The sequence below is a fragment of the Cyprinodon tularosa genome, unplaced genomic scaffold (assembly GCF_016077235.1).
Source record: "Cyprinodon tularosa strain WSP-4 unplaced genomic scaffold, ASM1607723v1 ctg299, whole genome shotgun sequence".
Classification (NCBI taxonomy): domain Eukaryota; kingdom Metazoa; phylum Chordata; class Actinopteri; order Cyprinodontiformes; family Cyprinodontidae; genus Cyprinodon; species Cyprinodon tularosa.
Window position 1 is genome coordinate 623,847 of NW_024039006.1, and position 16,078 is coordinate 639,924.

Below are 16,078 nucleotides of genomic sequence, written 5' to 3' on the forward strand. Positions count from 1 at the left end.
TGAAAAGATATTTTTTATCAAGAGTCTTTGTTTCTGATATTTATCGACGAACAGCCAGACAGCAGCAATAGCAGACTGTCTGTGTGGCTCAAAGAGGAGGATGAAGCAGCTGAATCAACATTAAGCTAACTTCACTCCATATTGGGAATCTAGAGCCAGAGGATCTAATCAGTACACCTCAGGGCTGCTGGTCTCATCAATAGAAGCTTCCTTTGCTTCCACCATTTCCTCTGTCTCTGATGAAGACGGTGGAAAGAAATCCTCCTCCTCCATGTTTGTGCTGTCCATCTGTCAATCAGAGCTAAGACCACACCTAGCCCCCAACTTTTTGCATGTCTCCAGGTCAAGGGCGTAGGTCTGATTTGAACTTTGGTAGGGACACTATTGGTCTGGTGTCATTGGTGCTATGCAATATGCATGCCCTTTTTTATGCTCGATGTGAGCATCCGTACTGATAAGAGGAATTCATTGTTAAAAGAGAAAAGCAACATTTTGTTCCATTAATAAAAATGTTATAAGCTCTACACTCATTAGATGCTGTTTATCAATGTTTGAAGTATCACCGGCTCTGATGAATGTGGAATTAGGACTGTTTTCCACTTTGAAAACGGTTTCATTTGAATGACTAAGAGAGAAGGTAAATACAGTATTTTCTTTTGAAGATACAGAATTGTGCAGAGTTAAACCCCACTCTAATATTTGTACCTACTATTCTCTCTCTGTATCAAGCAAAATAATACATTCATTAAAATATTAACTTCACTATAAAAGTTGAACATCTGGGCTGTAGTTACTCTGTGAAGCCAATATCATGTATTTCATCTGGGGCTGAAAAAAATGAATCATATTAATTGATTATTTCAATAATCGTCAACTAATTTAGTAAGTGATTCATCATTAACTGGAGTATAGAGACTTTAAAACATACAGTAATATAAATGTAAAATGTGCCTTTCCCCAGAGAGCAACCCACTTAGATCAGTTATTATACAAAATTGTAAAAATAAAAACAAAAAAAATGAAAACAGTAATATCAACTTAATATCGGTAAAAAGCAAACCTCCACATTTTCTTTTTTAGTTGGCTGTGGCTAATAATCAGAAATGTTGACGCTTACAGCCTTTATTTGCCCATTTTTCCAACAGTCTTCAGAACTCCTGGCTGACTCACAATATTTCGTTTTATAAAAGAAAAAAAAGGTTTTTGTTTTTTAGTGTACATGATATTCATTTTTTTTATTGGGGCTAGTTTTGTAGCCTAATATTAATTGTAGTAACCGCTGCATTCTAGTGTGAATAAATTTTCAATGTTGTGCTCCAAGCACACGTGGACTAGAAAACAGCCAATCAGAGAGAGAGAAGGCGGAACTTAAGGCAGAACAACCAATGAGAGTTGAGTTAAACAGCGCAGCACAGTTCCATGCGCTGCTACATGAAAGGGACAGGAGAGACCAGCAGAGGAGCTGCGAGAGGAAAAGAAGCCACTGCTGCAACAACTAGTGCTGTAAATTATAAACATGTTGCTCACATCCAATTATTGGTCGGGACAATTAGGTCGGTTCAAAATTTTGGTAGGGACATGTCCCTATGGTCCCTATGCAAACCTACGCCCATGCTCCAGGTGCTCTAGAACCTGCCTCCATGAGGTGAATTTTTCAAAAGTTATATATAGGATAACGTAAGATTCCAGTACAGGGTTGAGATGCTCTTTTAGTGATAAATCCATGATGTTAAAGCTGCTCTGAATTGACTATCTGATTTAAATATCCTGTCCAATTTAAAACCCAAATCAATCAAAGTTGATATAAAATATATTGCAAGGGTTCCCAAATCAACAGTGGTGAGATCGCCAACCATTCTCACCTGTTTCTTTTTGTTAAAGTAAAAAAGTTCAGGGTTAGTCATGCTTTAATGTTTTCTCAACAGTCTAAAAGTCTCTTCATTAACAAGCTGTCCCCCCTGCTTTAAACTAAGGGTAATAAATAAAATAAAAAATGAAAAGAGGAGGGGCCCTATTATTTAGCCTTGTGGGACTCAACTTGATAGAGAAGTATAGAATGATTAAGTGTTTGAGACGTTGACACAGAAAGCTGAAAGCTGATGACTTAAAGATGTTTAAATTTATATATGTTAAGTAGAGAGAACACACAGTACTTGGAATTTGTAACTGAGGAGGAAAATGTTTTACAAGATAAACAGTTACTAATGAAATTGACTCTGACAAGGTTTAATAAAAAATAATTTCTATTGTGTTTTGTTAAGATCTTCTGTATATTGAATGTGGTCATCATGAATTAATTTAAACAGTTTATGATCGTACAATTTGATAAAAGGGATCATAAGCAATTAAAGATTAGAAAATGTTTTTTTTTTTCATTAAAACCAGCCTGATACCATTACTCAAATGGAACTAAAAGACAATTTAAAAAGATTTTAAATATGGTTAAGTATTGGTCATCTTTAGCCGGAGTGTTGCTTGTTTGTGATATACAAAGTACTTTTAAAGGTAGTATGCTTGTTTGGTATCAGCTGGTTCCACCTTGTTTTTTCACTCTGAACATCTCTGTCTCCGTCAGCTAAACCTCAGCCTGTCCTCTCTGTGTCTCCATCAGATAAAGCTCAGCCTGTCCTTTCTGTGTCTCCATCATGGCTGAGTCCTGGAGCCTCAGTGACTCTGAGCTGTGGGGGGTTGGAGCATCTATCTGCAGGATGGAGGTTCTTCTGGTATAAAGTGGTTCCAGCAAAATCCAGCAGCTCCTACAGCTTTGAGCCGCTGACCGGCAGAACCAACTGGACTGAACAGAACTCCTACCTCATTAATGGACAGAATCACACAGCAGGATATGTGTGCAGAGCAAGAAGAGGAGAACCAGTGTTTTACACTGAATACAGTGAACCAAAGTTTGTCTGGTCTGCAGGTCAGTTTATCTCTGTTCTTAGAAGGATCCTTTTGTTTTTAATTTTGATACATTTTCAACAGTTTGCATTTCACCTATAATGCTGTCAATTATATTTACCATCAGTTCAGATTTGGTAGAGTTTATCTGAAGTCTCCTTCAGATGTTATTGGCTTCCTCTCACCTGACTGGACCGGACCTCAGCAGAGAACCATGAGCTGCCTGTCCTCAGTCAGGTTGGGACTGGGGGCCGGTATCAGACATTCAAAGTCTCCCAGAAGTTTCTGGAGTCTCCTTGATATAGATAGTTGTTCACGGATGCCCACAAGTCGGATAAATTATCCCTGAATTTTAGACTATGCAAGGTGGTGTTTTTTTAATGTGAGAGAGAGCGTGCAGACAATACAATAATTCGTGCACCATGTGTGGATTAGAACTACTTTGATTGAGCAGAAAACAAGAGAGAGAAGGGTGTGGGGAGGAGGTTGTTTGTGAAACCTGTGCGTATCTGTCCCAAGCGATGCTCTGTTCAAGGAGCGTTCCAGGCGACTGGTTGTCAGAGAGCGCACTGATTGGATTAGTCAGAAAAATAAGCCAATAAGTTTTGATTTTCTCTTATACAGTCACCTAGTTACCACTCAAAGCTGTGCATCCTGTGAAATAGGTTGAATCCTCCACTAAAAAACGAAAATATAAGACTCATTTTACAGCAGAATATACTAAAGTATGTCCACGTCTAGTGAAGATGAAGAATGATGAAGTGTGTATGTATGGGGCACGGTGCGGGTGTTTCTCTTGGAGTTTGAAGCAAAAATCTTTGCCGCGGTTAGATTGAGAGGAAACCTATAAAAGCTGTAGGTCCTGAAGTAGCATTCAGCTAAACTCCACCCCTGATGCCGAAACAGTGCCAACCTGCAGTGGTATGGTAACTTAAAGTTATGAGGGGCCATAGAAATCTGCAGAAACTCTAAAACCTCTTGTTATAAAAGCTGCAACTAAAAAATAGAGAAATGTCATAAGAAAATCAGCTTTATTTTTTCTTTTGTAGATAATAGGCTGGGTTTTTCAAAGACATTGTTTGATTTTTATAATAAACTTTATGATGCCAAATATCTTTTTAGGGTCAGCGTTAGCTGTCAGTGCTTTAGCTTCAAAATTCTGTATTAGTTTTGATTACTGGGGGCATAATTTTAACATAGAATAGCGACCATGTTACTCTAGTTCTCAAACCAATCATGGCATTCTCTACAATTATTTGAGGATTTTAGTGGTTATTAGGCCTCCATTTCCTTCCTGACGAGCGAATGGGGGACAAGGAAGGACAGTACGAAACAAAAACAGAGTCCAAAGCACAAAACAACCCATCAAAGGTAGGCAAGGACAAGCACATTCTCTGAAGGCCGGCTGTGAGGCCAGAGGCCAAGCAAAGTCTCTGGAGGCAGGCCGGGAGGCCTGAGGCGAGGCAGAGACCCAGGAGGCCAACCGTGAGGCCTGAGGCGAGGCAGAGACCCAGGAGGCCAACCGTGAGGCCTGAGGCGGGGCAGAGACCCAGGAGGCCAACCATGAGGCCGTAGGCAAGGCAGAGTTCCAGGAGGCCGACCTAGGATGGAGCTAATAGCTGCAACTATTTCAAGCCGTATGGATGTACTTTGGAGAAGGGTACATTAAAAATGAGACCTCACGTTATAAAGTTTTTGCTGTCAACAGTCTCACAAATTCTCAAGGTTTCTGATGCCACACAATGGAGAAATGTGGACAGTGTCAGTAACCCAGCAGACATAGCCTCCAGGCGAGTGAAAACTAATGCATTGATCAAATATCTTGTGTGGTTGTCAGGACCTCAGTTCTTGCTGCAGCCTCTGAGTGAGTGGCCTGTCAGTTCACAAAATATCAGTGTGCTTTCACCTGAAGATCCTGAGCTACAGAGAATATCAGTGGTTAATGCTATGCCAGTTTGCCAAGAGATGGCAGATTTACCAAATGAAAGAACTGTTCCAGATGAGTCACCATTTACTTGTGTTGGAGTAGATTACTTCGAACCTTTTGAAGAAAAAAGCAGAAGAAACATGGTCAAAAGATATGGTGTTATTTTTACCTGCCGTGCCATCAGAGCAGTCCACATTGAGGTTGCACCATCCCTGCACACTGATTCTTTCATCAATGCATTTAGACACTTTGTTGCAAGAAGAGGCCAAATCCAAGATCTTTGTTCTGATAATGGTACCAACTTTAAAGGAGCAGAACGAGAACTGAGGACAGCTATTGGACAGTGGATCAAGGAGCAAATTATGGATGTTATGCTACAAAAGGAAATAAAATGGAACTTTAATCCATCAGCTGGTTCACACTATTGCACATCATGGGAACGGTGGATAAGATCTATCAACAAAATACTCAACTCCACCTTTAGAGCACAAACCCTTGATGAGGCTGGCTTGCACAGTTCTTTGAGAAGCTGAAGTCATCATCAACAGCCAACCAATCACAAAGGCCCCAATGGATGTGAATGACCTGGAAGCACTAACTCCTAATCACCTCCTGTTGTTAAAAAACTGTCCTTCCCTACCACCAGGAGTGTTCCAAGAAAAATATATGGACATATATGCACACAGGAGATAAAAGCAGGTCAAATATATGTCTGATCTTTTTTGGAAGAGATGAGTGAAACGATATTTACCCCAGTTGCAGGAGCTCCAGAAATGGATAGGATTAAAGATGAACGTCAATGTAGGAGACCTTGTTTTCATTGTGGACAGCACAGCACCTCGAAACTCATGGTTGATGGGACTATTGATTCAAATATTCCCAGACTGAAGATGATTTGTTCGTCAGGTGCGGATAAAACTCGGATTAGTTGCTTGAACAAGCCCATTACAAAGGTTTGTTTGGTGCAGGAGCCCGAAGATGATTAATCACGAACTAGCCTCAACAGCGATGAAGGATTCTGTGAACTCTTATGGATTTCTGCAGAAGTCTATTCATTACTTTCCTACTTGGCCTTCCTATGAGTTCATTCTATTTTTTTACTGTGAATTTGTTGTTTGAATTGTGAGTTCATCATGAAGAATGAAGACTTCAGTGTGGATTAAAATTATTACTGTATTACTGATGGACTCTAACTCCCAGGTTTTTAAAAATGTTGGTTATTATTGTTGCATTGATGCGCCTAATAGCAATTGGTAATTATTGAATAATAATTAATGGGCTTTTGTGTAGGAGCCATAATGATAGGTGGACATGTGTATGTATCACGTTGGGCGTAGTTGCTGTGGTGACATATGTGGTGACAGCTGATTGCTTACATGGGTGTGTTTACCTGCACTCCAGAGGAGAGAGGGGAGCGGGGTAGCCGTATTTGTTGTTGACCGTTTGCTTTATCATTTAGATCAGTATGTCACATCATGTACATTACAATCTGTTGTGAGTGACTATATAAGCCAGTGGACAGTATTAAAACACCAAAAACGTATTCCTGGATACCAAGTGCATTTCTGATCAAGACGGCTGTGCATCATACACATACAGCACCCTATATCTACCTCTCAAGCGACAAGGATTGCTATGGAGACGCTACAGGCGGAGCATGACTATATTCCTTAAATGTTTCTCTATAAATAACATCTTTTTACAATGCTATTATATTAGAGCACATTTTTTTATGCTTTTTTTCAGACTCTCATCCAGCTGCTTCTCTCTCAGTGACTCCAGACAGAGTTCAACATTTTATCTATCAGTCTGTCACTCTCAGGTGTAGTGGGAACAACACTGAGTGGAGACTGAGGAGGTTTACAGAAATAGGTGAAATTTCATACACTGACTGCTCCAACTGGCGGACAATGACTGGATCCTCATGTACTATAAACTCAGACCGGTCTCACAGTGGAGTGTACTGGTGTGAGTCCGGATCAGATTTTAGCAACACAGTCAACATCACTGTACAGGGTAGGTTTTAATTTATGACATTTACTTTGACCTTTTACTACGGTATGTTTAGACATACTGTAAAAGCTGCAGTTTCTTTTTTAACATAAATCTTGCTCTCCTGAGGCTTTGTGAGGGCAAATCTGTGTTTAGCATGGTCCAAAATTGTCACAAATCTAAAAAAACAACAACAATGTACCAGTTTAATAATGGAGAAGCTATTGGTCAGCTTTACACTTTTTTAATTAATGAGAATGTATATTAAAGAATGCAAATGAACAAATATCAAGAAAAAGTACACTATATTATATTATTTTCCATGTGAATTCAAAATTGTTCATTCTTCTTTGCCTTTTATAAAAAGTGCTTTAATTCAGTCCTACCTGTCTTTAGACATGTTGGGCCAGATCCTGACGTTATAAAAAGGAGGCAGGGAAAGCAGGATAATGATATTTGTTGCTAGCCAAGCCGCCTTGATAAACCAGGTCCTGAAAAAGGACATTTCTTGCGCCATTTCTCTCCATCTCTCTCCAATGCATCTCCAACCCCCGTGGGTCGACCTGTCAATCAAAACATCTGCCCTGTGACGGGAGGTGGTGAGCAAATACACTTCTTGTCAGCTCTCCTATACCTTTGTATTGCAGAGGGACTACTGCGCATGTACAATGTTTAACGAGTGTTAATGTGCAAAGATTTTTGTGCCCTAGGGCGGAAATACGTCACCAATCCGATGAAAAATGGAATGACAGTTTATTATAGCCTTATAAACCATACTAAATGTGACATTAAATGTGTAATTTAGTCTGGCCCAGGTGAATGACACATCAAAAGATTGTTGATGAATACAACCCCATGTCTGTGCCTATTGGCCAACGCTCTGACCAATGAGCGCAACTGACTGAGATGTAGTAAGCGTGTGAAAGCTAGTGGAGGAGTGTAAACAAACAGCCTGTCGGTAAAACAGTGAGTACGTCCTTCTTAAAAATTAATGAGCGTAGAGCCTCTTCCTGCTCACGTTTCAACGAAAACCCCAAATCTAATCCTTCCAAAACCGATTCCAAAGCTGAGTTAAATGAGAACTGTTCAATAGTTGTTGCCATCTTCCTTGTTGTGCTTTCTCCAGCGTTGCGCAGCTTCGTCATCATGCCCTCAAAACCCCGCCTGCTTTGCATCCGAAAATTCAAAACACATCTCTGCTTTGTGATTGACCCCTCCAGTGCTAGGGCCTGGGGCATTGATCAAGGCTAGACCAAACTCGCAGGCAAAAATTATTTTGGCTGCTGGCGGGTGGGGCTAGTTTACTAGCCTAACTTTATTAGTCATTAAATATTTATCTTACAGATCTAAAAAATATATATCGATATATTTCGAAGTATTTTACATTTTAATTTAAAATTAATCAATAATCAAATGAAATTATAAAAGAAATATTTATTTTTTTTGTCTTAATCAGTGTCATTGGGCGTGGGGTGGGGCCCTAGTGCCCTCTATTGGCCAGCCAATAGCCGCCACTGGCTCAGCTTCCTTCTTCCACTTTTCTGTTTTTCCAAAATGTGGCTTCATGTGTTTAAGTAAATGTTTGCTCTAAAGCAGTTTTTAGAAGAACTAACAGATAAATCCTCTAATTGTAAAACAGATAAGCTGAAACAGAAAAAAAATTGTTAGAATTAATTCAATAAAGTGTTTCAACCCTAGAAATAACTTAAATTTTTGATAGGTAATATAAATGTTTATTTAAGCAAATCTAAAATGGGAATATGACATATTGTTTAAGAAATCCTTATTGGTTTAATCCATTCTTTGTCTGAAGTAAATGAGAGCAAAATAACTTTAACAAAGAGCTCTGACTTCAACACTGATGTTAAAATATAGTTTTCGGGGAGAACATAAATGGTTCTTTGGAAATGTCTTGTGATTTTGTTTTAGAGTAGGAACTGAGGTTATTAAAAATAGAGTAGAAAATGGGCTTAGATTCAGGTGTCACAAAAAGCGTGTTACTTTCTAGGAGGAATTAATATAATGTAAAGGAAAATTGATAAGATTAGATCCTCCTTTCTACTCTCCTAAAAATGAGAGATAAGTCAAATATATCACCCGCATTTCAGGAATTCATCTTATATTCATCATAATGAATGTTTGTTTATAGGGACCTATTTTTGTAATTAATATCAATTCAGAACAATGACAAATTTCTGAGAATATAGAAATTCTTGTTTTGTTAGTAGAAGTTGGTCCGTCCATTAACTTAGTTTAACATCCAGTAATCAAAAAGCATATTAAATATGCCTCCATAAACCTAAGGAATAACTACACCTGATTGCTGAGCAAAACCTGATATTCTGACTGTTTTACAGATGAAAATAATGGTATTATCCTGGTGAGCCCTATCCAGCCTGTGACTGCGGGAAATCCTGTAATTCTGAGTTGCAGAGATGAAGAACAAAAACTCTCCAATGTGTTTTTCTATCACAATAACAAACTGATCCAAAATGACAGCAGAGAGGAGCTGAAGATCTCTGCAGTGTCAAAGTCAGATGAAGGTTTCTACAAGTGTGAACATTCAGGAAAGGAATCACCACAGAGCTGGATGGCTATTAGAGGTGAGAGGATGAAAACATTTGATGGATTTTATGATGTTAATGAAAGGATGTTTATGTAAACATGTCTCACAATCTGCAGATAAATAAAACACATTCTATTTACATTATCCCTATTTCCAGTAACCGAGTCCAGTCCTGTCAGCTCTTCATTTCTTTTGCTGCTGATTGTTGGAACAGTTTTTGGAATCATTCTCCTTATTCTCTCACTTATGTTGTGGCGCCACAGACGTTCCAAAGGTCAGATCACACTCTGTCAGATTGCTTATTCGAACCTTTTTAAATAAATGTAGTGGTCATTTCAAAATAACTTAAGTATGATTTGAACCATTAAAGATATAAATCAATAATGAATGTCTTTTTCACAGATTTGAATTCTTCCAGGTCTGTACACAACTCACATTTTCTTCTATATCTAACATAAACCACTGTAATTGTTTGTAATAACATATCTTTCTATCAGAACCAATCAGAAGCCCACCACAAATCACAGATTAGAGACCAAGATTAATGACCATAGCTCTGCCACGAAGGGTAGGAAGTTGAACAAGTCTTTTTCATAAAGTATTGAGATATAAACATATATTTGTCTCTTATTTTTTTAAAACAGTTAACATGCATATATCTAGACAAACATTAAAAACTGCTAGAGTGACAGAAATTATTGACACAAATAGAATATGGAATCAGTTTATATATACAGAAAATGATTTTCTATATTTTTGCTTTGAATGATTTTTTTTTTCATATGTATGTATTGCCTCAATGTAAGACTACTGTACAAATAGAATAAAGGAAATTTCAGACAAGTACAACCGATAACAACCACGTTATTGTTAAAGCAAACAATCTGGTATTTTATGGTCTGTTGAAATAATCTATTTATCGTCTAATATTTTTCTTTACAGTAGACGATGCCCTTTATGCATCAGTCAAACCTTCTAGAGCCACTGGATCTGGTAAAGTACATCTATTCAAATCAGTAACAGTCTCAAAAACTGTTAACAAAACAACTAATCTAATTTCTCTAAAATCAGGACATAATTCTGCTGAAGAGGAACTCACAGAAATCACATACTCCATTATTCAATTAAAAGAACTCAGAAAAAAGAGTGAGTTCTAAGCAAATCTTCTACAACACAAAACAACAAATCAGTGATTTCAGACTTTATGTTTTTGTCTTGTTGATCCTTTGATGATCTCAACAGGCAGACCTCGTGAGCCAGAGGATGTTGTTATTTACTCTGAGGTGAAACTGGGAGTTGAAGGTACAGTCAGTCTTTACAGTCTTTTGTCACACTGCAGGCAGGTCCAGCTCAAAATGGAGTTTAGATCATCTGTCTCTTCTAATATCTATGGGTCCTCTACACTATACACACTATAAAATGATAGGTTTTGTGGCATATAAAAGAAAAACTAAAAAATAATAATTTTATATTTTCCACCTTTTTCATATTTTATTCTATCTGTTTTAGATGACACCAGAAAAAAACAGACACGGAACAATGAGTTTTACAAAAAAGTCTTAGAAACCACCTTTGATTAAATTTAAGCTCTCCCTTTCATAGTTTACTCTAAGTTTTATCCCTCAGATAAAGCCACAGTTTGCAGATAATTAAAAAGGATCATAGTAATGTAAAACAGAAAAGGTATAAAGTAAAATATACAGAAAACCATCCAAAAATCTATTTTAACACTTTTGGACCATTAGTGGCTGGAAAAAATATGAAATACCTCTGAGAACAAAAAAAAAAAAAAAGAATGAAAAGACAGAACTGATTAAGGTCATAGAGGTTGCCAGACAAAGGCTTCAACCCTAGAGGAACTTAAACAAGTCATGGTTTGTACTTGTAGTATTCTACAGTATTTAACAGCAATCGGCTATTTCCCACATATCTGCATTACAGATTCGGAATCAAGACCCAATCCTTGAATCCTAAGGAAACATTAAACTCCCTGAAATGTGTTTCAAGAATGCGTCATAGTCTGATCAAACTAACTTTTGGGTTTAGACCACAAGTCCAAAGATTATGGTAGAAGAATAGAATTCAACTTCATTGTCATTATATTGTCACAAGTACAAGGCAATGAAATGAACTCTCTACATTTAACTCATCCTCTTGGGAAGCAGTGGGCTGCCATTGTCCGGCACCCGGGGAGCAGTGTGGGGTTAAGGGTCTTGCTCAGGGAGCAAGAGTGGCTACCCGTGGGAGTGGGGCTTGAACTCAAGCACCCAGGCACATCGCTCTAACCACTAGGCCTCCACTCCCCTCTTGTTTAGCACAATACCACCCCTGCATATCACCAAGAGAACTAGGGTACAGGGGAACCTACAAAGGCGGTCAAAATTATGAACACTTAGCAAGAAAAATATATTCTCAACCCAAACTCTCAGCTGAGGATGAAGAGCGGTTTTCATTTTCTGCACCAGACCTTGTTTGTTGTTAATATAAAAGGAGGTATTAGTGGAAAATATTGGTTTTGGAATGGACCAGGTCAAACTGTAAAAACAAAGTTTAACAGAAGATCTGTTGTATTGAGAACAGAAAGTGTTGAGGAGAAGAGATGTCCAAACATTCAGATCGATATGCAGAATATTTTAAAGAAGAAACCATGGAGAATTTTAAATGTGTGATTTTAGACACTGGCTAAAGTATACACAGTGAGGACACCCTGCTATTTGCAAGTTCCCCCACTTAGAAATCATGGAGGGGTCTGAAATAGTCATTGTAGGTGCATGTCCTCTGTGAGAGACATAATCTAAATACAAAATCCAGAAATCACAATGTATCATTTTCTTTAACAATTTATTTGTATGATACAGCTGTAAATAAGTTTTTGAACACCTAAGAAATCAATGTTAATATTTGTTACTGTAGCCTTTGTTTGCAATTACAGAGAAACATTTCCTGTGGTTTTTCACCAGGTTTGCACACACTGCTCGAGGGAGTTTGGCTCACTCCTCCACACAGATCTACTCTAGATCATTCAGGTTTCTGGGCTGTTGCTTAGAAATACGGAGTTTGAGCTCCCTCCATAGATTCTCTATTAGGTTTAGGTTAGGAGCCAGGCTAGGCCACTGTAGAACCTTGATATGCTTCTTCCAGAGAGAATCATTGTTGTCCCTGGCTGTGTGCCTTATTTTCCTCTCTGTATTTCTCGTAAAATCTTTGGAAATCATTTGTCTTGTGTGAGATTTTCTAAATTATCTGTGCATGTTTTGAATTTGGGTACATATTTTTAGAATCCAGTTAATTTAGTTTTGTTATAATTATCTCAACCAGCATGCCTTGCAGAGCATTTAAATGTTCTAATGTATCTATAAGGGAAACTGATTTCACTTCAGTTTCTGGTGTGATCGTAAAGTGTGGCAAAAACAGCACATTGGTTTGTATTCAATGTCATCTCATGCTATAGTATTAAAATATAGCCCAAGCGTGATATAATGCATAACCCTGACCACAGGATACATTTTTAAAAATGCCACCAAAGTGGGCAGTGCTTCTTGTAGATATAAGCCATGGGAGAACATTAAAATTTATATGATGAAAAAAATATATGTTCTGAGAAGTAAAATGATATGTTAAGTATTAAACCCTTCACTTGGACTTTGTACCATTATTCCTTAATATGGAGCTGTGACAAACATGTAGCAGTTAAACCAGTAAATGAATTTTCCTCTGCATAAGCCACTTTTTAACCAACGAGGGTGACCAGATAAAAATCAAATGTTGGGCAACTAGGATCCTTATGAGGTACAATGTGGGAAAGAAGAAGCTTTTCAGTTGTGCATTTTTTTGTGACTTAGTTTTATGTTTGTTTACATTGAGCTCCTCTCATACTAAAATTAGAAATAGGGCCTGACTTCGTAGAACTTCACCAAACAGCTCTCTGAGAATCACCTTTCACTGCTTACACAGTCTTTGTTGTAGCTATGTTTTGTTTTTCTTTAATCACAGTGTCCATAATACTTTGTGTTAAATTTCTTTACCTTGTTTTAAGAGAATTACGTGCAGCTCTGAATTTTTCATATTTAGAAAATTACCTTTGAATATTTGTATATATTTTCTTTTACTTTTTTCTTCTAATTTGACCCATTCAAATGCTGGACATTGTTTCCATTTGTGGGATGGTGGGAGAGAATCAAAAAATGCAGAGTTTACTCTGACTGTTCTGTCCAAATAGGGACATCGGGTAACCCTGCAACCAACAGAGGGCACTATGGCTGAATACCAAAATGTCAAAATATGCTGCAATAAATAAAGATAGCATCATTAAGGCCAAATAATAAAGTTTAAATCGGTTTATTTTTGGCTTAATTACTCTTTGAATACCATGTCTGGTATGATTAAATAACATTTCAGTTTCAGATCCTGCTCCATTGTATGCTGAAATCAACCATCAGAATAAAGCCAATAACAAGGAGAAAGGTAGAGTCTGCAAATTAGCTTCATTTCCAATACCCAGTATATTTATTGAAATCATTGTAGGTATTGTACATATTGAATACAGTATTGTTACCAAATTCCCTATTGTAGTTATCCATTTAGCATGATCTCTGAATAAATTAGGATTTTATATTTATGTAACCATTTATTTGATACAAGTTGTGTGTATAGGCTTGTCCAGGTAATTATGAGCTTAGGAATCAGAGTCTTGCTTGGGGATTTTGTTTTCATTTATAAGGATTGCTGTACATGCAATTGTTTCACACATTTTTTCCCTCCTTTTACAGCCAAGAAGAACCCTGCAGCAACAGAAGAAACAATTTATTCTGAAATCAAATCACAAACAGCTCTGGATAATAAATCTGCCATGTAGACTGAAAAATGTGCTGGTTTATCTATATTGTTGTGCTTCAGTTAATTTATGAAAGTCTTCTTTTAACTATTGCATATGACATTGTTCAATTTAAATGAAAATCACAATGATCTGATATGCTTAGAAGTTTATATAAAATATAGGCCTTATGTGGGATCTTTAAGCCCTTTACATTCGAGCTTTGTGCTTTTAGTACTTATGAGTATGATTTATAACTACATGTAAATGACCCAAAATGTAGCAAAAGAGAGGTTTGTTATTAGTGAACTTTCATACTTTCAACTGTGATACACATGTTCACCCTGTCTTGTTGTATTAAATAAAAAGGGTGCTCTATGGGCATGTACTAAGAAATAAAAGTTTATTCATACGTTAATATTTTTTGCATTGTGTACTTGTACTTGAGTTCATTCCTCTGTGCTTTTAAAGGAAATGTTTTGCTATTCCACAGCTAACTAATGCAAATGAAAATTCAAGCTAGGTCATATATGTCACATGAGACAGATGACGGGATAGATGGTGTTATTACTGGTGGCCTGTTGGTTAGCTGTTGTATATCAGTTACCTTGATAACAGAGACCCCTCATCCACACATTTTTTTCATGTTCACTGCTGTCACATCAAATGCATAATGCTCATTAGGGTTGTCAAAAGTATCGATTCTCAAAAAAGTATCGATACTGAAATGTTGTATCCGGATACAATACTCGCTTCTAAAAGTATCGATGCAGTGCCACCACCAGTGGCACCTAAGCAGTCCTTCATCTAAAGTGCAGAATAGTGAAAAATGCACTTTCAGAACACTGTGTGATTGAATAATTCTGTGAACTTTTCAGTTTCAGACTTTTTTTTTGTAATAGGTGCAGTCGCTGAGAATTATTTTTGTATCTTAACCGGTTTGGCTAGTGTCATTGTTCTGTGTGCAAAGCATAGCTAAGGAAGGAACACTTAATTTTAATTCTATAAGTTTTTTGTCAAGCTTGCTTAATATTGTGCACAGCAAACAACCTTTAATGTATTTATTTGTTGTATTTTATTTATTAATGAAAATATTTCTGTAGAATTTTGGAGTCTTTGTTTTTATCCTTGTGGTATCGAAAATGGTATCGAGTATCGAATATTTTCCTTAGTATCGGTATCGAGTTGAAAAGTTTAGTATCGTGACAACCCTAATGCTCATTAATGGATTTAGTGGAACTTGACTGATTTGAATGTTACCAAAGACCACTGTTACAAATCGGTTTAATGTAGATAATCTATGCTGCTAATATTATGGATATTTTCTCAATTCATTACAACAGCTTAGCTAATTGACTGAATATTATCAAAAACTCTTCCTAAAGGACGCATTAAATCCTTTTTATGCTTACCGATTCTTTCATGTGTCCTGAGTTTTTTTTTTTGGTAGTTTGTAGTATCCACACAAAAAAGATTGAGGTTTACTGTGGTTATTTTATAACCAATTTATGACTGTTTGTCTCTAAGAAGCGAATCAATTTCCTTTGAGTTAAATAGTTAACTAGACGTGTTAATGAAGCCCTAATAAAAGCCCTGCTTGAATTATAAACAAAGATATTGACATTTACTGGTAGTGAAGAAACGTTGGATTTCAAATACTGTTGCGCCAATGCACAATAATGTGCTTACCTTTGTGGCTGAGTTTTTAGTGTTTTGCTAGTTACTAGATATAATACCCTGTGATTGTAGCTAATAAAGGTACAGTTGTGTTTTTTACCTGTGGTCTTTTGTGTTCATTTTACACAGTGAACGATTAACACTCAGGTTACTTTCAGAAGCACCCGAAATACCCGAGATATATTCATTTGGTTGGTGATTAATAACG

At 37.2% G+C, this 16,078-nt stretch overlaps 1 protein-coding gene across 1 annotated transcript in view; it reads left to right on the forward strand.

Annotated features, from left to right (window-relative positions):
- Positions 1 to 16,078, forward strand: part of LOC119787452 (Fc receptor-like protein 5) — a 136,289-nt gene that overhangs the window by 20,643 nt on the left and 99,568 nt on the right. The window contains exons 9-11 of the mRNA XM_038291325.1: positions 2,612 to 2,917; positions 6,569 to 6,838; positions 9,172 to 9,417. Coding sequence (XP_038147253.1) covers positions 2,612 to 2,917; positions 6,569 to 6,838; positions 9,172 to 9,417 — 822 coding nt within the window. The remainder of the gene's footprint in view (positions 1 to 2,611; positions 2,918 to 6,568; positions 6,839 to 9,171; positions 9,418 to 16,078) is intronic.